The 27,287-nt window shown below is 41.1% G+C and overlaps 4 protein-coding genes and 2 long non-coding RNA genes across 7 annotated transcripts; 3 read left to right on the top strand and 3 right to left on the bottom strand.

Moving 5' to 3' along the window:
• Positions 1–9,043: 9,043 nt before the first annotated feature.
• Positions 9,044–9,897, bottom strand: LOC144039891 (uncharacterized). The gene is made up of 2 exons (XR_013289550.1): positions 9,750–9,897; positions 9,044–9,206 (listed from the first exon to the last, which is right to left on the bottom strand). It is a non-coding gene; the product is annotated as an uncharacterized LOC144039891 (long non-coding RNA).
• Positions 9,898–11,132: 1,235 nt separating this feature from the next.
• On the bottom strand, positions 11,133–15,994 carry LOC144039880 (putative E3 ubiquitin-protein ligase UBR7). Of its 2 annotated transcripts, none has more exons than XM_077553616.1 (11): positions 15,845–15,994; positions 14,408–14,530; positions 13,985–14,118; positions 13,856–13,916; positions 13,675–13,770; positions 13,535–13,588; positions 12,418–12,523; positions 12,117–12,355; positions 11,887–12,052; positions 11,744–11,805; positions 11,133–11,384 (listed from the first exon to the last, which is right to left on the bottom strand). In XM_077553616.1, the coding sequence occupies exons 2-11, from the start codon at positions 14,522–14,524 to the stop codon at positions 11,295–11,297; spliced, it is 1,125 nt and encodes a 374-aa protein (XP_077409742.1). In that variant the 5' UTR covers positions 14,525–14,530; positions 15,845–15,994; the 3' UTR covers positions 11,133–11,294. The 2 variants fall into 2 exon arrangements, with proteins under 2 accessions (XP_077409742.1, XP_077409740.1); XM_077553614.1 differs by lacking the exon at positions 15,845–15,994 and adding an exon at positions 15,248–15,585.
• Positions 15,871–16,583, top strand: LOC144039890 (uncharacterized). Its single transcript, XR_013289549.1, has 2 exons — positions 15,871–16,020; positions 16,368–16,583. It is a non-coding gene; the product is annotated as an uncharacterized LOC144039890 (long non-coding RNA).
• Positions 16,584–17,647: 1,064 nt separating this feature from the next.
• LOC144039884 (claudin-20-like) lies at positions 17,648–19,974 on the top strand. The gene is made up of 2 exons (XM_077553620.1): positions 17,648–17,889; positions 18,800–19,974. Exon 2 carries the CDS (start codon positions 18,823–18,825, stop codon positions 19,591–19,593), a length of 771 nt encoding a protein of 256 aa, XP_077409746.1. The 5' UTR covers positions 17,648–17,889; positions 18,800–18,822; the 3' UTR covers positions 19,594–19,974.
• Positions 19,975–20,121: 147 nt separating this feature from the next.
• Positions 20,122–23,914, top strand: LOC144039877 (ribonucleoside-diphosphate reductase subunit M2-like). The gene is made up of 11 exons (XM_077553609.1): positions 20,122–20,229; positions 20,490–21,356; positions 21,436–21,504; positions 22,027–22,176; positions 22,246–22,362; positions 22,448–22,581; positions 22,656–22,750; positions 22,845–22,978; positions 23,058–23,162; positions 23,227–23,340; positions 23,588–23,914. Exons 2-11 carry the CDS (start codon positions 21,264–21,266, stop codon positions 23,738–23,740), a joined length of 1,164 nt encoding a protein of 387 aa, XP_077409735.1. The 5' UTR covers positions 20,122–20,229; positions 20,490–21,263; the 3' UTR covers positions 23,741–23,914.
• On the bottom strand, positions 23,802–27,167 carry LOC144039883 (galectin-8-like). The gene is made up of 8 exons (XM_077553619.1): positions 27,066–27,167; positions 26,673–26,761; positions 26,171–26,378; positions 25,976–26,095; positions 25,821–25,907; positions 25,660–25,748; positions 25,406–25,571; positions 23,802–24,182 (listed from the first exon to the last, which is right to left on the bottom strand). Exons 1-8 carry the CDS (start codon positions 27,102–27,104, stop codon positions 24,033–24,035), a joined length of 948 nt encoding a protein of 315 aa, XP_077409745.1. The 5' UTR covers positions 27,105–27,167; the 3' UTR covers positions 23,802–24,032.
• Positions 27,168–27,287: the final 120 nt, after the last annotated feature.

The raw sequence follows: 27,287 nt of genomic DNA on the forward strand, positions 1-27,287 counted from the left end.
TTGTGTTTTTTTATTAAAAACAACCATGTACTAAGGTGTTTTTTTTAGTTTTTTTTTTAAATGAACATGTAGTAAGGCGTTTTTTTTTTTAAAAAAAACACGACCATGTATATATAGTAAGGCGTTGTTGTTTCCCTTTTTTTTTTTTTTTTAACGACCATGTATGTATTTTTTCATAAAAAACACGACCATGTATAGTAAGGCGTTTTTGTTTCCCTTTTTTTTTTTCCCCCTTTTTTTCATAAAAAAACGACCATGTATAGTATGGCGTTTTTGTTTCCCTTTTTTTTTTAAAACATTTTCTTCGTTTTTTTCATAAAAAAAACACGACCATGTATAGTAAGGCGTTTTTGTTTCCCTTTTTTTTTTTTTTCATAAAAAAACACGACCATGTATAGTAAGCCGTTTTTGTTTCCCTTTTTTTTTTTTTTTCATAAAAAAACACGACCATGTATAGTAAGGCGTTTTTGTTTCCTTTTTTTTTTTTTTTTCGTTATTTTCATAAAAAAACACGACCATGTATAGTAAGGCTTTTTTGTTTCCCTTTTTTTTCTTTTTTTTCCCGTTTTTTTCATAAAAAACACGACCATGTATAGTAAGCCGTTTTTGTTTCCCTTTTTTATTTTTTTTTCGTTTTTTTTCATAAAAAAACGCGCCCATGTATAGTAAGGCGTTTTTGTTTCCCTTTTTTTTTTTTTCGTTTTTTTTCATAAAAAACACGACCATGTATAGTAAGCCGTTTTTGTTTCCCTTTTTTTATTTAAATTTTTTTTTTTTTCATAAAAAAACACGACCATGTATAGTAAGGTGTTTTTTTTTTCCCCTTTTTTTTTGAATTTTTTTTTAAATGACCATGTATATAGTAAGGCGTTTTTTTCATAAAAAAACGACCATGTATAGTAAGGCGTTTTTTTTTCCCTTTTTTTTCCCCCGTTTTTTTCATAAAAAACACGACCATGTATAGTAAGGCTTTTTTGTTTCCTTTTTTTTTTTTTTTTTTCGTTTTTTTCATAAAAAACATGACCATGTATAGTAAGGCTTTTTTGTTTCCCTTCTTTTTCTTTTTTTCTCCGTTTTTTTTCATAAAAAACACGACCATGTATAGTAAGCCGTTTTTGTTTCCCTTTTTTTATTTTAATTTTTTTTTTTCATAAAAAAACACGACCATGTATAGTAAGCCGTTTTTGTTTCCCTTTTTTTTTTCAAAAAAAACCACGACCATGTATAGTAAGGCGTTTTTTCCCCTTTTTTTTTGAATTTTTTTTTAAATGACCATGTATATAGTAAGGCGTTTTTTTCATAAAAAAACGACCATGTATAGTAAGGCGTTTTTTTTTCCCTTTTTTTCCCCCGTTTTTTTCATAAAAAACACGACCATGTATAGTAAGGCTTTTTTGTTTCCTTTTTTTTTTTTTTTCCGTTTTTTTCATAAAAAACACGACCATGTATAGTAAGGCGTTTTTTTTTCCCTTTTTTATTTTATTTTTTTTTTATGTTTTCATAAAAAACATGACCATGTATAGTAAGGCGTTTTTGTTTCCCTTTTTTTTTTTTTTTTCATAAAAAACGCGACCAGGCGGTTTTTTCCCTTTTTTTTTGATTTTTTTTTAAAATGACCATGTATATAGTAAGGCGTTTTTTTCATAAAAAAACACGACCATGTATAGTAAGCCGTTTTTGTTTCCCTTTTTTTTATTTTTTTATTTTTTTTTAATTTTTTTCACAAAAAAACACGACCATGTATAGTAAGCCGTTTTTGTTTCCCTTTTTTTTTTTGTCGTTTTTTTCATAAAAAACACGACCATGTATAGTAAGGCGTTTTTGTTTCCCTTTTTTTTTTTTTCGTTTTTTTCATAAAAAACACAACCATGTATAGTAAGCCGTTTTTGTTTCCCTTTTTTTTAAATTTTTTTTCTCGTTTTTTTCATAAAAAAACACGACCATGTATAGTAAGGCGTTTTTGTTTCCCTTTTCTTTTTTTTTTTTTTTTTTTTCATAAAAAACACAACCATGTATAGTAAGCCGTTTTTGTTTCCCTTTTTTTTAAATTTTTTTTTTCGTTTTTTTCATAAAAAAACACGACCATGTATAGTAAGGCGTTTTTTTCATAAAAAAACGACCATGTATAGTAAGGCGTTTTTTTTTTCCCTTTTTTTTCCCCCGTTTTTTTCATAAAAAACACGACCATGTATATAGTAAGCCGTTTTTGTTTCCCTTTTTTATTTTTTATTTTTTTTATGTTTTTTTCATAAAAAACATGACCATGTATAGTAAGGCGTTTTTGTTTCCCTTTTTTTTTTTTTTTTTCATAAAAAACGCGACCAGGCGGTTTTTTCCCTTTTTTTTTGATTTTTTTTTAAAATGACCATGTATATAGTAAGGCGTTTTTTTCATAAAAAAACACGACCATGTATAGTAAGCCGTTTTTGTTTCCCTTTTTTTTATTTTTTTATTTTTTTTTAATTTTTTTCACAAAAAAACACGACCATGTATAGTAAGGCGTTTTTGTTTCCCTTTTTTTTTTTTTTCGTTTTTTTCATAAAAAACACAACCATGTATAGTAAGCCGTTTTTGTTTCCCTTTTTTTTAAAATTTTTTTTCTCGTTTTTTTCATAAAAAAACACGACCATGTATAGTAAGGCGTTTTTGTTTCCCTTTTCTTTTTTTTTCTTTTTTTTTTTCATAAAAAACACAACCATGTATAGTAAGCCGTTTTTGTTTCCCTTTTTTTTAAATTTTTTTTCTCGTTTTTTTCATAAAAAAACACGACCATGTATAGTAAGGCGTTTTTGTTTCCCTTTTCTTTTCTTTTTTTTTTTTTTTCATAAAAAACACGACCATGTATAGTAAGGCGTTTTTTTCATAAAAAAACGACCATGTATAGTAAGGCGTTTTTTTTTCCCTTTTTTTTCCCCCGTTTTTTTCATAAAAAACACGACCATGTATATAGTAAGCCGTTTTTGTTTCCCTTTTTTATTTTTTATTTTTTTTATGTTTTTTTCATAAAAAACATGACCATGTATAGTAAGGCGTTTTTGTTTCCCTTTTTTTTTTTTTTTTTCATAAAAAACGCGACCAGGCGGTTTTTTCCCTTTTTTTTTGATTTTTTTTTAAAATGACCATGTATATAGTAAGGCGTTTTTTTCATAAAAAAACACGACCATGTATAGTAAGCCGTTTTTGTTTCCCTTTTTTTTAAAATTTTTTTTCTCGTTTTTTTCATAAAAAAACACGACCATGTATAGTAAGGCGTTTTTGTTTCCCTTTTCTTTTTTTTTCTTTTTTTTTTTCATAAAAAACACAACCATGTATAGTAAGCCGTTTTTGTTTCCCTTTTTTTTAAATTTTTTTTCTCGTTTTTTTCATAAAAAAACACGACCATGTATAGTAAGGCGTTTTTGTTTCCCTTTTCTTTTCTTTTTTTTTTTTTTTCATAAAAAACACAACCATGTATAGTAAGCCGTTTTTGTTTCCCTTTTTTTTAATTTTTTTTTTTCGTTTTTTTCATAAAAAAACACGACCATGTATAGTAAGGCGATTTTGTTTCCTTTTTTAAAAAAAAAATTTTCTTTTACATGGTCGTGTTTTTTATGAAAAAAACGCCTTACTATACATGGTCATTTAAATAAATAAAAATTTAAAAAAAAAGGGAAAAAAAAACGGCTTACTATACATGGTCGTGTTTTTTATGAAAAAAACGGGGAAAAAAAAAAGAAGGGAAACAAAAACGGCTTACTATACATGGTCGCGTTTTTTATGAAAAAAAAAAAAAAAAGGGAAACAAAAACGCCTTACTATACATGGTCGTGTTTTTTTATGAAAAAAACGCCTTACTATATACATGGTCATTTAAAAAAAAATTCAAAAAAAAAGGGGAAAAAAACGCCTTACTATACATGGTCGGGTTTTTTATGAAAAAAAAACGGGGAAAAAAAAAAAAGGGAAAAAAAAACGCTACTATACATGGTCGTGTTTTTTTATGAAAAAAAAAAATTAAAAAAAAAAAGGGAAACAAAAACGGCTTACTATACATGGTCGCGTTTTTTATGAAAAAAAAACGGGGAAAAAAAAAAAAGGGAAAAAAAACGCTACTATACATGGTCGTGTTTTTTTATGAAAAAAAAAAATTAAAAAAAAAAAGGGAAACAAAAACGGCTTACTATACATGGTCGCGTTTTTTATGAAAAAAAAAAAAAAAGGGAAACAAAAACGCCTTACTATACATGGTCGTGTTTTTTTATGAAAAAAACGCCTTACTATATACATGGTCATTTAAAAAAAAATTCAAAAAAAAAGGGAAAAAAAAACGCCTTACTATACATGGTCGGGTTTTTTATGAAAAAAAAACGGGGAAAAAAAAAAAAGGGAAAAAAAAACGCCTTACTATACATGGTCGTGTTTTTTTATGAAAAAAAAAAAAAAAAAAAAAAAAGGGAAACAAAAACGGCTTACTATACATGGTCGTGTTTTTTTATGAAAAAAACGAAGGAAAAAAAAAAGGGAAACAAAAACGGCTTACTATACATGGTCGGGTTTTTTATGAAAAAAACGGGGGGGAAAAAAAAGGGGAAAAAAACGCCTTACTATACATGGTCGTGTTTTTTTATGAAAAAAAAAATTAAAAAAAAAAAGGGAAACAAAAACGGCTTACTATACATGGTCGCGTTTTTTATGAAAAAAAAAAAAAAAGGGAAACAAAAACGCCTTACTATACATGGTCGTGTTTTTTTATGAAAAAAACGCCTTACTATATACATGGTCATTTAAAAAAAAATTCAAAAAAAAAGGGAAAAAAAAACGCCTTACTATACATGGTCGTGTTTTTTTATGAAAAAAAAAAATAAAATAAAAAAAAGGGAAACAAAAACGGCTTACTATACATGGTCGTGTTTTTTTATGAAAAAAACGAAGGAAAAAAAAAAAAAAAAAGGGAAACAAAAACGGCTTACTATACATGGTCATGTTTTTTATGAAAAAAACGAGAAAAAAAAAAAGGGAAACAAAAACGCCTTACTATACATGGTCGGGTTTTTTATGAAAAAAACGGGGGAAAAAAAAAAGGGAAAAAAAAACGCCTTACTATATATACATGGTCGTGTTTTTTTATGAAAAAAAAAAAAAAAAAGGGAAACAAAAACGGCTTACTATACATGGTCGGTTTTTTTATGAAAAAAACGGGGGGAAAAAAAAAGGGGAAAAAAAACGCCTTACTATACATGGTCGTGTTTTTTTATGAAAAAAAAAAAAAATTAAAAAAAAAAAGGGAAACAAAAACGGCTTACTATACATGGTCGTGTTTTTTTATGAAAAAAATGGGGAAAAAAAAAAAGGGAAACAAAAAAGCCTTACTATACATGGTCGTGTTTTTTATGAAAAAAACGACAAAAAAAAAAGGGAAAAAAAAACGCCTTACTATACATGGTCGTGTTTTTTTATGAAAACAAAAAAAAAATAAAAAAAAAGGGAAACAAAAACAGCTTACTGTACATGGTCGTGTTTTTTTATGAAAAAAACGAAGAAAAAAAAAAAAAAAAAAAGGGAAACAAAAACGCCTTACTATACATGGTCATGTTTTTTATGAAAAAATCGAGAGAAAAAAAAAAAGGGAAACAAAAACGCCTTACTATACATGGTCGTGTTTTTTTATGAAAAAAAAAAAATTAAAAAAAAAAAAGGGAAACAAAAACGGCTTACTATACATGGTCGGGTTTTTTATGAAAAAAACGGGGAAAAAAAAAAACGCCTTACTATACATGGTCGTGTTTTTTTATGAAAAAAAAAAAAAAAAAAAAAAGGGAAACAAAAACGGCTTACTATACATGGTCGTGTTTTTTTATGAAAAAAACGAAGAAAAAAAAAAAAAAAAAAAGGGAAACAAAAACGGCTTACTATACATGGTCATGTTTTTTATGAAAAAAACGAGAAAAAAAAAAAAGGGAAACAAAAAAGCCTTACTATACATGGTCGTGTTTTTTTATGAAAAAAACGGGGAAAAAAAAAAAAGGGAAACAAAAAAGCCTTACTATACATGGTCGTGTTTTTTTATGAAAAAAACGAAGAAAAAAATAAAAAATAAAAAAAAAAGGGAAACAAAAACGCCTTACTATACATGGTCGTGTTTTTTTATGAAAATTTAAAAAAAAAAAAAAAAAGGAAACAAAAACGCCTTACTATATATACATGGTCGTGTTTTTTTATGAAAAAAAAAAAATTTAAAAAAAAAAGGGAAACAAAAACGCCTTACTATACATGGTCGGGTTTTTTATGAAAAGAACGGGGAAAAAAAAAAAAGGGGAAAAAAACGCCTTACTATACATGGTCGGGTTTTTTATGAAAAAAACGGCGGGGGGGAAAAAAAGGGAAAAAAAACGCCTTACTATACATGGTCGTGTTTTTTTATGAAAAAAACGAAGAAAAAAAATTTTAAAAAAAAAAAGGGAAACAAAAACGCCTTACTATACATGGTCGGGTTTTTTATGAAAAAAACGGGGGAAAAAAAAAAGGGAAAAAAAAACGCCTTACTATACATGGTCGTGTTTTTTTATGAAAAAAAAAAAATTTAAAAAAAAAAAGGGAAACAAAAACGGCTTACTATACATGGTCGTGTTTTTTTATGAAAAAAACGAAGAAAAAAATTTAAAAAAAAAAGGGAAACAAAAACGCCTTACTATATATACATGGTCGGGTTTTTTATGAAAAAAACGGGGAAAAAAACGCCTTACTATACATGGTCGGGTTTTTTATGAAAAAAACGGGGGGGGGGGGGAAAAAGGGAAAAAAAACGCCTTACTATACATGGTCGTGTTTTTTTATGAAAAAAACGAAGAAAAAAATTAAAAAAAAAAAAGGGAAACAAAAACAGCTTACTATACATGGTCATGTTTTTTATGAAAAAAACGAGAAAAAAAAAAAAGGGAAACAAAAAAGCCTTACTATACATGGTCATGTTTTTTATGAAAAAAACGAGAAAAAAAAAAAAGGGAAACAAAAAAGCCTTACTATACATGGTCGTGTTTTTTTATGAAAAAAACGGAAAAAAAAAAAAAAGGGAAACAAAAAAGCCTTACTATACATGGTCGTGTTTTTTTATGAAAAAAACGAAGAAAAAAAAAAATAAAAAAAAAAAAAAGGGAAACAAAAACGCCTTACTATACATGGTCGTGTTTTTTTATGAAAATTTTTTTTAAAAAAAAAAAAAGGAAACAAAAACGCCTTACTATACATGGTCGTGTTTTTTTATGAAAAAAAAAATTTAAAAAAAAAAAGGGAAACAAAAACGCCTTACTATACATGGTCGGGTTTTTTATGAAAAAAACGGGGGAAAAAAAAAAGGGAAAAAAAAACGCCTTACTATACATGGTCGTGTTTTTTTATGAAAAAAAAAAAATTTAAAAAAAAAAAGGGAAACAAAAACGGCTTACTATACATGGTCGTGTTTTTTTATGAAAAAAACGAAGAAAAAAATTTAAAAAAAAAAGGGAAACAAAAACGCCTTACTATATATACATGGTCGGGTTTTTTATGAAAAAAACGGGGAAAAAAAACGCCTTACTATACATGGTCGGGTTTTTTATGAAAAAAACGGGGGGGGGGGGGAAAAAGGGAAAAAAAACGCCTTACTATACATGGTCGTGTTTTTTTATGAAAAAAACGAAGAAAAAAATTAAAAAAAAAAAAGGGAAACAAAAACAGCTTACTATACATGGTCATGTTTTTTATGAAAAAAACGAGAAAAAAAAAAAAGGGAAACAAAAAAGCCTTACTATACATGGTCATGTTTTTTATGAAAAAAACGAGAAAAAAAAAAAAGGGAAACAAAAAAGCCTTACTATACATGGTCGTGTTTTTTTATGAAAAAAACGGAAAAAAAAAAAAAGGGAAACAAAAAAGCCTTACTATACATGGTCGTGTTTTTTTATGAAAAAAACGAAGAAAAAAAAAAATAAAAAAAAAAAAAAGGGAAACAAAAACGCCTTACTATACATGGTCGTGTTTTTTTATGAAAATTTTTTTTTAAAAAAAAAAAAGGAAACAAAAACGCCTTACTATACATGGTCGTGTTTTTTTATGAAAAAAAAAAATTAAAAAAAAAAAGGGAAACAAAAACGCCTTACTATACATGGTCGGGTTTTTTATGAAAAAAACGGGGGGGGAAAAAAAAAGGGGAAAAAAACGCCTTACTATACATGGTCGTGTTTTTTTATGAAAAAAACGAAGAAAAAAATTTAAAAAAAAAAAGGGAAACAAAAACGCCTTACTATACATGGTCGGGTTTTTTATGAAAAAAACGACAAAAAAAAAAAGGGAAACAAAAACGGCTTACTATACATGGTCGTGTTTTTTTGTGAAAAAAATTTAAATAAAATAAAAAAATAAAAAAAAGGGAAACAAAAACGGCTTACTATACATGGTCGTGTTTTTTTATGAAAAAAACGCCTTACTATATACATGGTCATTTAAAAAAAAAATCAAAAAAAAAGGGAAAAAAACCGCCTTACTATACATGGTCGCGTTTTTTATGAAAAAAAAAAAAAAAAGGGAAACAAAAACGCCTTACTATACATGGTCATGTTTTTTATGAAAAAAACGGGGAAAAAAAAGGGAAAAAAAACGCCTTACTATACATGGTCGTGTTTTTTATGAAAAAAACGAAAAAAAAAAAAAAAAGGAAACAAAAAAGCCTTACTATACATGGTCGTGTTTTTTATGAAAAAAACGGGGGAAAAAAAAGGGAAAAAAAAACGCCTTACTATACATGGTCGTGTTTTTTTATGAAAAAAACGCCTTACTATACATGGTCATTTAAAAAAATAAAAATTCAAAAAAAAGGGAAAAAAATACCTTACTATAAAAAAAATTTTTAAATTAAACTTTTTTTTTTAACGACCATGTAAAATAAGGTGTTTATTTTAATTTTAAAAAACATGTATTTTAAACCAGTATTTTTTTAAACGAATAAATGTTTTTTGTTTTAACAACCATGGATGGGAAGGCTCGGGAATGTTGCTACGCGACTTTCCTTGAGAGAAGAATTGAACAAAGAGAAGAAGTTTGGTTTTTATTGCGGTTTTATAATGAGGAGGCACAGGCGGTCATCTGTCGGCCTTCTGGCGGGACCTCCGGCGATACTCGGGCAGATGATGGACAATCCAGCCAGCCGGCGCCAACATGGTCACGGCAAACACCGACATGACAAAAATACTTTGCTATCAGACAGAGTAAAAAAACACACACACACACACACAGTTGTTTATTTCAACGTTCTCCATTTTCAACTTCTCCATTTCCCTCTCCCCAGCCACTTCAACCAGCTCCTCCGGCGTTATCCCAAGGCGTTCCCGGGCCAGCTGAGAGACAAAGCCTCTCCAGCGTGTCCTAGGTCGTCCCCGGGGCCTCCCGCCGGTGGGACATGAGCCGTGCTTTGTCTGGCCCCTCACCCTGTTTGCCACGGGTGACCCTGGCAGGGGCGTAAAGCCCCAGACAACACAAACTCCTCCACCACAATAAGGTGCCGGCTCACAGAGGAGAAAAAAATCAAATCAAAAAATGATTGGACATTTTTGTCCAGGCTAAATGCCACTTTGGGCTTCATGTAGCTAGTGTGCCGTCATCTAGTGGTCGACTATGGAATTACACCCCAAATAGACGGGAGGAGAAAAAAATAAAGAAATCTTAATAGTCATCAAGTTCCATGCAGGCCCGCGACACATCATCTGTCATTATCACGCCATACCGAAAGGTTTCCTTACCCCGGCTCCGATGCGCTCCTTGGGGGGTTTGCTGTAGACCGAGGCCGCGTTCGCCTTCAGCAAAAACTGCTTGGGACCGCAGAGAAAACCTGATGCCACCTTCAGCGCCATTCTGATGAGTGCTGCTCAACCTCAGATGATGTCGTCTTCACTTGCTGCTCATACGCCGTGGGGGTTATAGTCGGGGGAGGGGGAGGGGGGGGGGAGTGGTGGTCTGGGGAATTGAAAGAGTCAACAGAACAGCTAATTACATTTTGTTTCCAGAACAAAAGACCTGACGTGATAGAAACATGTTTGAAGAAACACATGCTGCTGTCAACAGCACGCACGCACGTTACAATACTTTTGGATTTTTCACTTTAGTTTTCCTAATTTTCTCAATACACAAATACTGTAAAGTGTTTTGGAGAGTTGAGGAGGTAGATAAGCTAGGCTAATGTTGGCTAGCCAAAAGGAGAAAAGAATTTCCACAAGCACTTATTTTGTAGACAAAAAAAAAACATCCATTCAGCTGTAGCAGGTGTTACTTGTGAGAGATCTCAGCGGTCCGAGTACCAGGACCGACCCGCCACAAAAAACAGCTCAGAAAAAGGTCAAAGTATATGCATATATATATATATATATATATATATACACACTTTTTTTTTCATCCAACCATTTTCTCATTTATGTAAATTTTGAATTCTATTTTTCATATCCGTTTTTATTTTGGGGATTTTTGGACCTCCATTGTAGTGACCTAGTAGCATAGGAAATTTGATGAGGCGCCACCATGTGGCGTGCTAGCGTACTACCATGAATGACTACAATACAGTACGAAGAATATTTGTCCAGTGCAAGATTACAAAACAAAACTGTTAGCAAATATTGTGTAATGAAGTACAGTAAATTCCAATTCCCAAAGGCAACTTGGACCTTCCTTCTTTCTTTTGCTCAAAAAGTAACAGCAAAATAAAATCATCTCGAACGCACCACAAAAGAAATTAACAAAATGGACAATCATTTTTTTAAAGCACTTGTTTTAGTTTGTGATTGATTTTTTTGTTACATTTTTATGTGCAATACCTTTAAAAAGACATTTTGCTGTCGACTAAAGAGGACGTCACGTGCGTTGAGGGCTCGGGTAACGACCAATGAAGGTTCAGTTTGCTAAGGTCACATGACCGAAGCCGTCAAACAGGTGGGCTGTGATTGGTCTTGATCGTAGCGCGTGTGATGCGTCAACAAGGTATTCAATGAACATGAAAAATAAAGCTGGTCATTACCCTTCAGGATCCCGTCAAAGTTGGACTTGGCGCTTCCTTCTCCACGGAGGTCAAAGGTCAACGCTGATGTCACTTCCCGTTTACTGGCTGTCGATCGCGTTTGAAGCCCAAAACGAAGCAAAATCCCAAAAGTGTTTTATTTGTCATTGGAAAGGAAAGCGAGAAAACATTTTTGGGAGGTGAGCGAGCGCAGCGTCCGGCCCGTGACGGGGAGTAGGTCAGAGGTCGTGACGGGAAGGGGGGGGGTCAGAGGTCGTGACGGGGGAAAGGTCAGAGGTCATCAGGCGCAGTGGAAGCGGCCGTCCACTTGTCGTCGTTTGCGACTTTGTTGAAGCTCGAAGAACTGACGGATGTCATCGGAGGTCACGACCTATGACACGGGAAAGGTCACCTCATTGTCAAATTGGCACTTAAAAGTGGATAGAGATGGCGCCGAAGCATTACTTTTGTTAAAACACAATTCCTCAACTCACTTCTACGTAGTCATTTGGCACAGAGATGGCGCCAAAGCACTACTTCTGCCCAACGCAAACTCACTTTGTAGTTGTGTGGCACCAAAGCACTACTTTTGTCAAAATGAAACTCCTCAACTCACTTCAGCCATGATGGCGCCAAAGCACTATTCCTGTCCAGCTGAAAGTCATCAACTGGCCTCAACGTAGTTCCTTGACGCCAAGATGTCACTAAAGCACTACTTTTGTCTACGTGCCAATCAAAGAAGCCGCTGACCTTTCCTTCAGCGGCAAACGTCTGCAGGAAGTCCTTGAGCTCGCTCTTCATGTCGTTGTATCCTGACAGGAAGTAGAAGCCAGTCAGCGATTGATTTGCGATGAGCTTTTTTGGGCTTCTCGTTTTTTTTTGTTTTTTTTTACCGTGGATGATTTCCAGCTGCTGGACGCGGTTGAGGTTGTCCAGCGCCGACATGAGCGGGTCGGGAGCCGGCGCGTCGCCTTCCTGCCGCTTGCCTTTATTCTCGTACGCCAGGACCGTGTCCGACTCGTCCGGCAGGAAGGAAAGACCCGCCTCCGCCAGCCGCCCCTGAACGCAAAGCCAGACGTGAGGACGCCCGCCGCCGGCCAACAGGAAGTGGCTGCGCTCGCACCTGACAGGCGTCGCAGCGGCACAGCTCCGAGCGCCAACCGGAAGGCCAAAAGACCGCCCCGGACCGGACCCGCTTGACACCCGAGGCCTCCAACGCCTTCAGCCTGCAAGCGGGACCCTCTTTGCCCTCCACACGACCTCGTTTCCGGCTGGGCTCGGCAGCCTCGTCCGTCTGAGCCCGTAACGAGGACGTGGCCTCTTTGGCCGCGACCGTCTCCGACTGGACCGCTCCACCTGGAACTGGATCGGAGGCGGGTCGGCGAGGGGCCTTTGTCCAAGGAAATTCCCGCCGCCGTCCTTACCCGCCAGGTGTGCGGCGTAGCTCCACAGGAAGACGTTTGTCGTCATACACGACTCGCAGATCATCTCCTGCAGCTCAACGCCGTCGGGAACGTCGCAGCCCAGGTGCTGAAAACCCAACAATTAGTTTCATTTCAGCTTTTACAAAAAGATCCTATGTGACATCCAACCTACGGCCTGGGGGCCATTTGTGGCCCGCCTGGCCATTTTTAGTGGCCCGCCATTTGAAAAAGATGCTTAATATAGCTTTTCTATTTATGCAAAAGATACAAATAAATTTACAGCTTAAGTAGTAACAACATTTCAGCTGCAAATAAAGATAATTCAGTTTCAGAAACAAAAATGGCGGCTCTACTTTTTGCTTCATGCCAATTTGTGACGGTCCTGAAGTACGTTCAGCTGACGACAGACGGCGCTTCCATCTCCTGAATGTGGACATGGAATTCAGACACCCCCCCCCCCCCGCCCCTCCCCCATAGACCAATATTTTTTCAAAGCCGATATCGATTTATTAGTCAGGGAGGCCGATAAGCAATATTTGGAGCCAATGTTCATGTTTTCTATTCCTTATTGTAATGTTAATTGAACAACTTTTCAGGCTTTTCAAAATATAGAAGTTTTATTTTTATTTTTATAAATCTTGGACAAAAGACGAAATGTTCAGGGAACTCTCAAGGTTATCAGTATGTCTTAAAAAGTTAAATGGCAGCTTAGACAATTAAATATCATAGCTCTGTATAATTTTCTACAGTAAATGTTTATTTTTCCAAAATAAAAAAGATGAAATCTTAAAACTTTCACATTTTTTGTTTTGATGTGGAACACAAACAAAAAGTTCAGAAAGTTGCCAGGGTCGGCAACATCTCATATAAAGTGAACTGAAAATTGAAATGAACCGTTCCCTAAAATTAAAATGGTTTAGATTGACCTTTTTCAAAACTGATATTGGTCAAAATGTCCAATATTGGTGCCGATAATCAGCCATTATCGCTATTGTAAACATGGAATAGCTCGATTGATTGGTTTAAAAAAAAAAGTAAAAAATTCAAAGTGCCATTTTCGACCCTTTTTTTTATCTATGGTTAAACAAGACAGGCCTTAAAGTCAACGAGATCTCACCCGGCCGTGCAGCCAGTCCTCGCACAAGACACACTGGATCATTTCGTCCTCCACCTGACAAGACAATCAATGAGAAGATCCGTGACGGGGTTTTTTTTTTCTGGTGTCCACAGCCAATCACAGACTGTCAAGAGGGTCACCTGGTCTTCGGGGTCAGGGTACGGCCGGCCGCAGGTGCAGTACTCGCCGAAGAAGTTGTGACTGTATTTATTCAGGCCGTTGACGTCCTCTTTGTCCTGGTTGACAAAAACACACGTCACGACGCGTGAGGACACGCGCGAGAAAAAAAAAAAGAAAGACAAAGAACGTCCCATAACTCACGTGAAAGAGTTTACACGGCGCGTCGGTAAACTTGCCGTTTCCGCAGTCGCAGCGAAAGTTCCTGAAGAGAACAACGACTTGATTAAGCGTCCGTCACGGGCGACGGACGCAGAGGTGAAAGGTCGTCACCTCTTGGTGTAGAGCTCAAACAGGTTGTGGCCTTCGTGGCACTTGTAGGAACACGCCAAACACACGCCGGCTGCTTGGCCTCCTTTGGGGGTGCACGTGTTGCAGGCGTACAAGGCCTGACGCTTCACGTAGCCCTGCACGCAACAATGAGCACGCATCAGCGAGCGCGCATCAGCGAGCGCGCATCAACGAGCGCGCATCAACGAGCGCGCATCACTTTCACATTGGACTTTTGGTGAGTTTCAGTTCATTTGAATTATTTTTACAGCAAGTTTGAAGAAAAACGATTCATTTGAGTTTTTCTAAATATATGAAGCACTATTTACGTTACAGATTTCCGTGACCTGGACACGTGAAAAACACGAGCGAGCCATCCGCTTTCTTTCTTCTCGATTGCGCCATTGCGACGTTGGCGGCGCTCACCTGAGGATACGAGCAGTGGTCCGAGTCGCTTCCGGCCAACACGGCGGAAGCTTCTTCTTCCAGCTCCTCGTCCTCCTCCAGGACGTCCACCAACGACACGGTCTGCTCCTCGGACATCTTCGCCTGTCACAACATTTTGGCATGTGGACAATTTGACAAAAAAAAAAAGATGTGAAGAATCCCTCCTGCAGCATCGCAGCCAGAACCACAAGACAAAACGGCTTCGACACGCGCGAGCGACTCCTGAACAGATGGCGTCACAACCTGTCAAACTTTTGTTTTGTAATCACATGGATGTTTACATTGTGCACTACTTGAATTGTCAAATAGCAACATTTTTACACATCATATTGCGTGTGTAACCAGGTGGTTAAATTGATTGTTTGTTTTTCCAACAGTCCCTAAAAGCATCAGCCCCGTTTGACCCGCTCCATTCTGCCAACTAATTAAACTGTCATCGTTTTTAAATTGTTCTAATTGTATCATCCCTATTCACACTTTCCTTTAGTATTTATTTTTCATTATATGAAATTGCTCTTTTAAAATAGTGGATTCTTTTTTATCACCGGAGGGACACTAGCAAAGGATCATTTCATTGCTCACTGCTACCGTAGTGTTGTTAATTTGATGACAAATAAACGTATTCAATCTGAATCTAATGCTAAATTGTACTGCCAATGAAGAGGCTCGGGAAGAAAAGCCCCGGTCGTGTTTACGATTGCATGCAAGATGCGCCACTGTACGCAATGCTAGCTAGTTAGCGTCCTGGCGAACGAGCAAGCTGCTTGTGCCAAAATGGCCACTAGAGACTATTATTGGTCAAAATAAAAACTGGCTTACCAAAGAAAGTCTACTGGTAGAAATCAGAGGGGAAACCAGCGGTGCAAAACAATCGCTTGCTATCCGTCCACCGAGATTCGCACACGACGAGACTTTGCGGTCCAAAGCGCTAGGCTACCGCCATAGACATCACTTTTAAATAGAGCCCACATTGACAGCGTCCGCCCTGTTGGATGTGGCAACTCTGCTTCGTAAACGCGTACGGTCAAACACATTGAATATATATGTACTGTAAACATCTATGTTAATACTATTACTGTGGTGCTAAATAGTAGATATAAATTCGGTATTACTATCAAACATTGTGTCTGATAGTCGCTCAGTGCGAGATCTAGTTATATTTGATATCTATGATACGCTGAGTTTCCGACGACAACATCCGGTTTACTTCCGCAATTTAATTTCGCGGTATACAAAGGTTAGAGGTCACAGTTAATTTCCCCAAAAAAACGAACACTAAACTTTTAATTTAAAACGATTTAGACCTCTAAAGAGAGATGCGGGATATTTTTTGTTGTATATTTTATGTACGTTAAGCATACTGCGCGTGGTGACGTCAGAGATTAGTGTAGTAAAGATGGCGGCTGCCGTACTTACAGCGGAGCTAAAATTCAGAGATGGACGAGCTGACAAAGTCCAACAAATAAACGTTCCGGTCGAGAACACACTCTCGTCTGTGATCGCAGGGATTCAGAAAATTAGTCAGGACGTCTCGCGGCTTCTCAGCGAGCTCGTGGAGAAGGAAAGAGTCGCCGGAGACTGCGCAGTTGGTGGTGAGCACCCAGGATGCAAATTGACAAATGTTCTCAATTTGCATTCCGAACATCCGGGCATTTCTCTTATTTCCAAACGCTTTCATTACACAGTGTAAACAAGCAGCGCGTTGACTATTGCTTTTGCCCGTGACTAGCATACAAACTAAGTAGATTGTTATAGTAGTCTGAAACGACATTTCATCACATTTTGAAATCAAAATAATCCTCACTAATGAAATGACAACGATCCATTAAAGTCTAATGCTTTTCAATGAGTGGAGAGCGTCATTTTGAGCAAGTTGTGACGTAAGCTCGGAATGCAATACTGTAATGATAAAGTTAACAAAATGATTCCTCTGCTGCAGATGACGAAGAAGACGACGAGGACAGCGATGATGAGGCAGAAAAAACGCACAAGTCGGATCTTCAACCGCCTGCGAAAAGATCCAAAACGTGAAAGTCCAGCCAAGAAAAACTCGCTTATCTTCCACTGATGCTCATTTGTACCACAATCCGCATGTCGAAAGTTTGCTTGTTTATTTTTTTCTGTCACCTTGACTTAATAAATGTCAAACTTGAAACGGCAATCTTTTTCCTTTATATCCATAAGTGGCTTGAGCTCAATATCCCGTTTTACCTTTAGGGGGCGCTTGACTTAATGGACTTGTATCACTCATTTGAGTTGTGACGTTTGCATGTCTCAACTTCTCAAGTGTTTTGTTGACGCGATTGTGTTCATGCTTCTGCTTGCTGTGCGTGTGCGCGCTCACGTTTGTCCTCACGCGCCAAAGCATGACGGACACAGATGAGGTGTGTGTGTGTGTGTGTGTGTGAGATTGTAAAGGGGGGGTTGGGGTGCCGCTGGAGTCTTGTTGGGTGGGGGTGATGGTATCATTTGTGCCAGATGGTTAAACAATTATGGCCCTGATTGTGGGGTGAAAGGTCAAACTGGGGCTTTCAATGAAGCTAATTGAAGTCACAAAGACATGATGATGCTCAAATGTAATTGCTATTCCTCAATTTAAGTGGAGCAAACTCAAAATATTGAAAATGAAATACTAAAAAAAGCAAGAATGTGTTGATTTCATAGTATTACTCGTTCAGGCTAGTCTTAGCATCCGCCAAAAACTCGCCACTGTCATCGATTCATTATCGCAATAGTTGTTAATTCTTTGGATAACCAATGAGTTATTGATTAGTGGATGACAGTAGACATTTTGTTCCAGGATCTTGCTGGACTTTGGAAGACTTTGGAAGGTTTCGTTTCAACGGAAGCTGAAGGCTTCATAATGGGACTCCTGATTTGGACCCTAACGACCCGTGACATCAGGACGTCGGTGAGGTTCTGATGCATTTGTACCTCTGCGCCGTTTCACGCTCCGACACCAACCGACCGCCGGCGTTGAAACGACTCCGCCTCCAAATGGGCGGCGTCCTGCCAGCATGACATCACTGCGGCGATCATCAAGCTGAAGGTGGTCCGTTATTCGGCGCCGCCGATGCACTCGGGCAGTTTTTGGCGACTGATGGGGCGCGCTGCCTTGTTTCGATGATAACATTGTAATAACGGGTTGGGGGTGGGGCACGGTTGCCCACTGCGGGGTCCGTCACTGGTGATTTGGGGGGGGGGACCGGGACCTTATCAGCGTGTTGCAGAGGGTCACATGACTGCCTGACTTTGATTGCACAAAGACGACGTCTTTATCAGCGAAAGCCACGCACCACTTTTTTTCATCGGACCGCAGCAGCACTGCAAGCAAAAACCCTTTCAATGGTCCTCTCCAAAGGGGCCAAAACAAGAACCAGGACCGGAGCGGGACATACGGCCAGCGTCCCGTGACGAGGAGTGGTCAGATCGGAAGCCGTCCGGCCGACGGTGACCTTCAGGTGAGACTGCAAGTGCTTCCACAAAGTGTCCAGGATGTGAGATTGCGTGATTGCGTGTGTGGTTGCCACGGCGACGGAGGGGAATCGCTACTTGGAGAGCGTCGCAGTCCCGTGCAGGTGAGACCGACGCAGCCTTCACATTTGGATCGTCCTCCCAAGGGACGCTGCGCCTGTAAATGCTCATGATGGGGTACACCCTGGGGTACACCCCGGGGTACACCCCCCCCCCCGAGGACTCAGCTGTGCGTCCGTCACGCTCGCTTACACGCTTTCATGCACTTTTTAAAATATGTTTTACAGTCTCTCATCCGATGCCTTTATGTTCTTTCAATCGATTTAACTCATTGACTGGCAGCCACTTCCACTGAAGCAACCCACTTCGCTCCTGGCTGTTTTACAGAATTTTGACAGATTTTTTTTCATGAGCTCTAAAATGAATAACGATAGCATACGTCGTGCGATTGCTTCCGAAGAAACCAGACAAATGGCGTGGTCAAGAAAAAGTTGCTTTTCTTGGAATCTACGGACGCCACTTTAATAACCATAAAACATAACGGCTAAGACATACGGTATTTTGTTTTCTTTAGCGCCCCGTTGTTGCCGGGCACTCTGTTCACGGTTTTGCGAAATCTGACTCGGAAGATGTCGACTGTCCTCACACGCGTGAATGTTTTTGCTCGTAAATAATGAACATGTTTCATATCGTTGACTCAATGGAAGCTGATTATGGGGACAAATCCACCCTTAATGCACCTCGAACCCCAGATCGAACTTCTTGTCTCTTTTGTTCTCTTCGGTTTTCGTACACACTCTCACACTTTCATTTGTTGTCCCACCTTCTGAAGTTTGTCCATTTCTACCTTCTCAATCTGTACTTCCTCTTCTATTCTTGAACCTGTGTTGCTTTCAGGCCTGCTGCCTGGCGTCGCAGCGATGCTGTCGGCGGCGGCGCAGATCCTGGCGTTCGCGCTGGCACTGCTGGGGACGGTGGGCGCCACGGTGGCCACGCTGCTGCCCAACTGGCAGGTGAGCATCCGGGCGTGGTCCAGTATGGTGGCCCCAATGTGGCACACGCGGGGGCTCTGGATGGACTGCGTGTGGTACGGGGCCGGCGTCTTCAGCTGCACCACCAACAACTCGCCGCTGGCCCCGCCCCCCTACCTGCAGACCACGCGGGCCGCCATGGTCCTGTCGTGCCTGCTGGCGGTCTTCGGTTTGTGCCTGGCCTCTTTAGGGCTGCGGTGCACCCGCTGGGGGGGCGGCCCCCGAGCCAAGGGGCGCACGGCCTTGGCGGCGGGGGGCTTCTTCGTCCTGGCCGGCGCCCTGTGCCTGGGCCCCGCTTCCTGGTTCACCTCGGAGGTGGTGGCCGCCTTCATGAGTGCCCGACGCCCCGACAGGAGCAAATACCAGCCCGGGGGGGCGCTCTGCGTCACCTTCGTCTCTGCCGGCTTCCTCTTGGCGGGAGGCGTCATCTTTTGTTTATCCTGCCCGGGGTCGACTTCGTCCGACTACCCGACCCCCACGGACCTCGACGGGTTCGCCTTGACCCGGGTGGAGCGCCGCTGCCCGCGGACACAAAGCCATAATCGGGAAAAAGCTCCGGTTAGCGTGGACTCCCCTACGGCGGAGAAGATGCACGCGTCCCCCTCCAAGCGGGTCCCTAAAGATGTGAAGGACAGTTACAGCCGGCAGGAATATGTCTGACCCTCGCAGAGAAGAGGAGAAGGTCGTTTTTGAAGTCCTGACCAGAGTTACCAAAGCGGTCCTGATCATCCCGGCAGCTCGCATGCCGAGTCCGCTCCATCTTTTCCCGGCGGCCCTGAAGGACATCAGCGAGGCGGCGCAGCGTGGAGGACAATAATCACGCTCTTAGCTTTCCATTATCTTCACAACACGCCTCAGTGCACACGTGTGCAAACACACACGCACGCACGCACGCACACACGCACACGTACAGCTGTATGAAGTCACGGAATGTAATCGAGGACCTGCAGTGAACATCAATCACTTCGCCTTTCGACTAACAAAAGGATCTTTTGACTCATTTTTTCCTCAGCAAAACTACTTGACACAAACAAGAGATGGACGAGTAGCGATCACATGTATCGGTATAAGGCTGGTCAGGTCTTTTTTCACAGTATCAGATCTTCTAAAAACATGTCCATACCAGCCACTAATAATAGGAGGGAAAGTCTTCCTCGCCTGTAGTTGGCGCTATACTGCAAACATCAGCGAATAATCATGTGCATCAGAAAGAAAGAAAGAATTTGTTCATTTTGTTCGTTGAAATTTGATGGATCAAAAGTATCTGCGGTGTTGGTGCTTGGTATCAGTGAGAACGTAAGTGTGAATACTGAAATTGGTATTGGTCTGAAAAAAAAAGTCATGCAAACAATTTGTGAGCAGCTTTACGACATAACAGCACATTTTGCAAACGATGCAGCCTTTTTGGACCTTTGTGTAACAACTTCGGAACCGTTTACCAACACAACCGTCATGTCGATGTCATATTTCCTTAAGATACACAACTGACTTTTTGGAATGAATTCATTTCATCTTGACCTAACATATTATTTATTTGTATTTTATGATTTAAACAGCACGACTGGCCTTGTCACTTCACTTCCGTGTTGCTGAATGAAATCAATTCCTAGCTGGACGTCATCTGTATGCATAAATACTTGTATTTTGTTATGACTCTTTTCATCATTTTATTTCCTCAAGCAAAATAACATGCTTCTGCGGACTATAGCGCCCTCCATTGACCAGCCGCCACAATGACAGCTGCAAGATAGCAATTTTGCGACAAACTTTAACCTCCAAATACGAATAGAATGTCCGTATAACTGTCAGGTTTTGTGAAAACGTTTCTGAGTCCATCGTTTAAAATTCTGCTTTCACACGGGCGCGCGCATACATACAATTTGGTTCCAATGTACATGTGTGCCAAAATTTAATGAAAACGTAGCCGGTGTGTCTTTTTCGGTTCAAATTGGAATGGAATAATCACCGATTTACCGTGCGAAGGTTCAAATATGTCTTTAAGACTTAAAATCGCAGTTGAGTAATTTGTAACAACATTTTGGCGCTGTTTTTGTAAGACTGTAATTTCAAGCTTGCCCCAGAATGAGACGAGACGTCACGTGGGTAGGAGTGTGCCATCTGATTGGTCTATCGGTTGCGTCACACTTAAAGTATAGCGCGAGCTGCCCTCCGATTGGTCCGCAGTGTTCCCGGCGCCAAGATTTCAACAAAAAGCCCGCAACCGCCCGACCGGCTAACCAGTCAGTCGCCATCCCGCTCGCTTCACTTTGTGACCTTAGCCTTTTTTGAGTCGAAGTACTTGGAAGTCGTCCACTTTAGTGCGTGTGAAAATGCAGTCTGCTCGCTCGCCCCTTTCCGCCTACAACAACGAGAACAAGCTGAGCGCTGACGTCAGTAAGATGTCGCTGGACAAAGAAAACACGGTGAGCGATCGTCAAGCCGGCGAGCAACTTGCAAAATGGTCCGAATTTGTATTGCTGAATTCTTCTTTTGGTCTCGCAGCCTCCAAGCCTGAACTCGGCGCGCGTCTTGGCGTCCAAAACCGCGCGCAAAATCTTCGCCGAGACGCCGGTAAGTGTTAGCCACAGGTTAGCCACCTTAGCTAGTCATTGTTCACCGGCAAATTGACAAAAGTAACAAACGTTCGTTGTCGTCTTGTAACTTGGTCAAGTTGGCAAAGGCCGCTTTGTTGACTCGTTTGGGCGCCAAACCGCTTGTGTGAGTGAGTGTGCATCTTTAGCTGCTTCGAGCGAGATGCAAATTTTTCGCACCAAATTCAAGTCTGATTTGCGAGTTGTGTTGACGACCTCATAAATCCATTCAGCCCCGCCCTCACACACACTAGAAACGAACTTTATCGTACAAAAACATAACATACAAGATAACTTTTTGTTGCAGTTCGTGTTAGGGGTGTGGCCTAGTCCGTGACGTCACAAACGGGAGTCAGGTTGAATGCTCAACATTTTAGTTTGTCGGTCTTAGTTGGGTCCCTCGTATCTAAAATTATGGTTCACAACGCACACAAAATCCTATGAAAAAATGAAAAGTACTGCAAGGAAACCACAGCGTGACAGATTTGCGCTTGTGTTTCAGCTCAAAGGCGTGAAGAAGAATCTTGGCGAGGAGAAGGCGGAGCCTCTGCTGAAAGACAACCCCCGCCGCTTTGTCATCTTCCCCATCCAATACCACGACATCTGGCGCATGTACAAGAAGGCCGAGGCGTCTTTCTGGACCGCCGAGGAGGTCCGCACACAAGCGAGCTCTCGCGTGTCACCACGTATGTAGCGTGTCCTCATGTGAGCGTGTGCGTAGGTGGATTTGTCCAAGGACACGCAGCACTGGGAAGTTCTGAAGGAAGACGAGAAGTTTTTCATCTCTCACGTCTTGGCCTTCTTTGCGGCCAGCGACGGCATCGTCAACGAGAACCTGGTACGATGAATACCGTTTTGCTGGCGGCTGAATTGCTTCCCACGTTCGCTTCCCGAGGTCACGTATGTTGCGCCGTGTCCGCCAGGTGGAGCGCTTCACACAGGAAGTTCAGGTGACGGAGGCGCGCTGCTTCTACGGCTTCCAGATCGCCATGGAGAACATCCACTCGGAGATGTACAGCCTCCTCATCGACACCTACATCAAAGACCCCAAAGAGAGGTCAGCTGATGATGATGATGATGAAGATGATGCGCTGGCTCGCACGTGTTTGACGCCATGTTCGCACCCGTTAGGGAATACTTGTTCAACGCCATCGAGACCATGCCGTGCATCAAGAAGAAGGCCGACTGGGCGCTCAACTGGATCGGCAACAAGAACGCCACCTACGGTAATGAGCGGCTGGTCGACATCTCGTCCGGTGACCGCTGATTGATTGATTGATGGATTGATTGATTGATGGATTGCGGCCGTTTCGTTTCCAGGTGAGCGCGTGGTTGCCTTCGCCGCCGTGGAGGGCATCTTCTTCTCCGGCTCCTTTGCCGCCATCTTCTGGCTGAAGAAACGCGGCCTGATGCCCGGACTCACCTTCTCCAACGAGCTCATCAGCAGAGACGAGGTCAGGGCCCCGCCGGCGTCCATCACGCGTCTTCCATTTTGTGCCTCGACGCGCCTTTGACGCGTTGGTGTGCTTTCAGGGTCTCCACTGCGACTTTGCGTGTCTGATGTTCAAGCACCTCGTCAACAAACCGTCCGAGGACACCGTCACGTCCATCATCAAAAACGCCGTGGCGATCGAGCAGGTGAGCGCCGGCCGCCGTCCGTCCGTCCGTCTCCTTCCTTCTTGACGTTCGTCTGCCGTTTCAGGAGTTCCTGACGCAGGCGCTGCCCGTCAAGCTGATTGGGATGAACTGCGAGCTGATGAAGCGCTACATCGAGTTTGTGGCCGACCGACTCATGATGGAGCTGGGGTTCGCCAAGGTCAGCTGACCGGCGGGGGGGGGGAGCTTGCCGGCGGCCGTCATGATGAGTGGCGCAGGGGTCCGGACCTCAGCCGATGATGGGGGCTGAGCGCCGCCGCCAACGTCACGCCGCAGGGCATGTGGCCCGCCGGCGGACGGACGGGCGGCGACGCGACACAGACGCCAGACTGAACGGTCGCCGGGCATCAGCAAACGTTTCCCGCACGCCGTTTGTCTCATCTTCTTCTTTTTTCCTGTTTTTATAGCTGTACTGTGTGGAGAACCCGTTCGACTTCATGGAGAACATCTCCCTGGAGGGCAAGACCAACTTCTTTGAGAAACGCGTCGGCGAGTACCAGCGGATGGGCGTCATGGCCGCCACCACCGACAACACCTTCACGCTAGACGCCGACTTTTGAACGCGACCGCACCCTCCTCGTCGTTGCCATGGAAACCTCACGCAGTCAATGACTGGTCCCGTTGCATGCTGGGATTGTTTTATTGTAAATTGTTTCTTATTTGTATGTATATGAGAGTTGCTAATGTATTTATATTTCTGTCATTTTACATAATTAAAAGTTGTACAGAAGGCGGCGGCAGCGAGTGGTTATCTGTTCATTAAAAAAGTTTGCCTTTAGCTCAGTGCAGTTAGCAAGATGACATCCAGACAGGAAGCAGCAGTCGCAGTTTTCCCACCTTGCCGTGATGACATCACATCAGCTTGGCGTCGATCAGCGTCAGATCGCCGATCACTTCCAGCCGCGTGACGCTTGGCAGGTCTCGGACGCGGTATTTGTAATCCAGCTGGTGGACGCCGTTGACGGCCACGCGGAACGAGTCCGCTTCGCACCGGATGATCATCTGAACGACAAGATGGCGCACGTCAACAACATGGCGCCATCCGGCTCGTTTGGTCATCTGATGGGGTTCTTTGTGGCTTTGGAAAAAAATTTATTCTAAATTTGAAGATTAAATTGCTCTCACAATGTCTATTTTTTTAATGTTCAAATTATGCATCACAAGTGTCAAAAAGTAAAATATAAACAAACAAAAAACTACTGCATTCAAATACAGTTTTAAATTAACAAACTGAATACTATGGAGGACCAAAATGAACAATAAGTACATCAATCAATAAATGAAGAAAAGAGAAAATTAAGAATGGATATAAAAATGCAATTCAAAAATTAAATACAAAAAAATAAATCTAGTTGGGAATATAAATAAAAGTAAAAAATAAATACAAAATAAACGAGATTCTAAAAATAAATGCGGAATACAAAAAATAAATATATAAATCGAATTAAATCTCAATCCATTAAAAACGCTCTGCTCTCACATTTATTTCGTAGACGCTACGCTGTCAGGACGAAATGTTATTCAACTGAAGGGGCGGTCTTAAGTGTGTCTTGGGTTGGACTCCGCCATTGCAAATTGCCTTTCAAGTTGTGGTGACAGTGGACAAGATAGTCGTCCAATGCTGGAGCTCTCCATGCAAGCCAGCGGCGGCGGCGGCGGCGGCGGCGGCGGCGGCGGCAAGACTTCCTTGTTTGCCGAGCCGCTCACTCGACCAATGAAAGGCAGTTTGCAACAGCGGAGTTCAATGCTTAAGACCGCCCCCTCATTTGAATAACATTTCGATCTGTCAGAGCGTCTGCAGCATTGAAATAAATAAATGGGAGAGCAGAGCGTTTTTATTCATGGATTGACATTTAATTCTATTTATGTATTTATTTTTGTAATTATTTCCACATTTAGTTTTAGTTTTTGAATCTTTTTTTTAAAAAAACTTTATTTACTATATTTTGTTTTAATTTCCATTTATATTTATTTTTTGGTATTTAATTTTTGAATTATGTTTTTATTTTCAATTGTACTCATTTATTTATTTTTAGTCCTCTAGAATACATCACCGTTCATATTTAGTTATTATTTCGCCTACCACTAGAGGGAACCCGTGTACCAAAGTGTAACACAGGCTCTCTCTAGTGGTGACAAAAGTGCCAGTGCCATGTCAAAGTTCGTGTGACATTAAGACCAAGTGATCAATACATATTAATTGGATATTGTGGTGTTTTTATGACCTCAAAGTAGAGTCCGGGTCCAAAAGGGAAGACATCCACTCGGCGCTCCTCGACGCCCCAGGAACCGGACAGGAAGGAGTTCAGCACAATCATTTGATGTTTGAAACGAGGGTTGATGTGCAGCGCGATGTCGTCGCTGCTGCCCACGCGCAGGTTGACGGTAAACCTGGAAAGGAAACGTACAAACGTGTTGTCGCGGTAACCGGCTTCTTTGCGGGGGTGGGTGGGGGCGGGGTGGGTGTGTGACCGAGTACCTCTCCGCCGCGTGATTGGTTCGTCCTCGGATGACGACGCTGCTGCTGGCACAGAGCCCGCCCGCCACCTCACCTTGGAACCCGCCACGCTGCGGAAAAAAGAAAAAAATATTGCAAATGAGTTTCAAATCGCTTGCAAGTCAAGTTTTTTTCTTTCTCACCGGCTCAGCTGACATGACGAGCATGCGCGAGCTTGCGACGTCATCGGACGAACGTGACCGCTCGCCGTCAGACGATGACGGCGTCGCCTGCAAAACGAGACACGTGGCACGTCATCACGGCATTGGCAACTTCCGTCAGAAAATCGGATGCTTACAGCTTGCGGCAGGACGGCGGCGGCGTCAACTCGGACCTTTCCCGAGACGGCCAGCGTGTTGACCCGATCCAGCGGCAGGCGATGTTTGTAGTCCAACACGTGAGCGCCGTTGACCGCCACCTGCAAGCCGCGGCGGGCGACATGTTTAGCTTAGCATCAATTCAACTTGAGCAGAGTGTCGGTTTCGTCGGTCACCTTGAAGCGGTCGCTGAGAGCGAGCAGCAGCAACTCAAAGGGGGCGCCGCTGGCGAAGGGCATGCGCTGAAAGATCTCCTCGCAACCCCAGTGACCCTCCTGGAGCGTGTTACACACCAGGTGACCTTTCTTCATGCGCGGGTTCAAATGGAAGATCACATCGGCTCGCGGCTGCACGCTGCTGCCGCATGTCAGGTCCACCTGGAACCTGCCAAGATGATTTATGTTTCGTTTTATTTAGCACCCTCCAAAGAGGGGAGAGGAGGTGGGGGGGGGGGGGGGCAAAACTTTTAATAAAAAAATCCTTTACTTTTTCTTCAGTGCACAAGTAAACGGAAATTCAAATAAAATAAAAAAACATTTTTGGGAAAACAAATCGTAAATGTTATTTTACAGCCACCTCTTGCAGTCCTATCTGCAGGGGTCAGGAAGAGGAAGGTGAGGTGAGGAAGAGGAGGAAGGGGAGCAGGTGAGGAAGAGGCTGTCTGAAAGCGGCGCCAACCTGTCGGCATCAGAAGGCACCGTTCCCTGGATGAGGATCATCTCGCCGGGAAGAAGTCCACCCTGGATGGTCCATGAGAACGGAATCGCCTGCGCACAAAGTCGAGATGACGTCAGAACAGCTAAAGGCGGAAAGGCGCGCTATCACGCTTTTTTAAGACAATCATTTGACAGAAGAGAAGTATCGATTGATAATGTAACCTTTCAAAGATAATATAAACTGCAACTCTTTCTTTTATGTAGCCGTTCGAGGGTTTAAACATTTGTGTCGTTGGGCCTGTTGTGCATGACGTAACGTCAAAGTGAGAAAAGTGCCAAAAAGTGGCCTGAAATAAGCAAAAATGTGGAGTCAGTTGAAACTCAAAGGTTAAACACGAAACAAAGAAAAACTCACCGGCTTGACAAACGATTGTCTACTTTGGCTAATCGACATTTTCCTTCTTCAAAGTCGACACAGTACTTTGTATTTCCGGGTACGTCACTGCACTGTCACATGATGTTTGCTTCTTATCGAGGCGCTTGCTCTACATCCGCCTATCACGTGACTCGTGTTCAACTTAAGCAACCAACTGTCGTTTAAATGTAATACTTTTATGTTCTTAATTTGTATTGGATT

The sequence above is a fragment of the Vanacampus margaritifer genome, chromosome 19 (assembly GCF_051991255.1).
Source record: "Vanacampus margaritifer isolate UIUO_Vmar chromosome 19, RoL_Vmar_1.0, whole genome shotgun sequence".
In the NCBI taxonomy this organism is placed as follows: Eukaryota; Metazoa; Chordata; class Actinopteri; order Syngnathiformes; family Syngnathidae; genus Vanacampus; species Vanacampus margaritifer.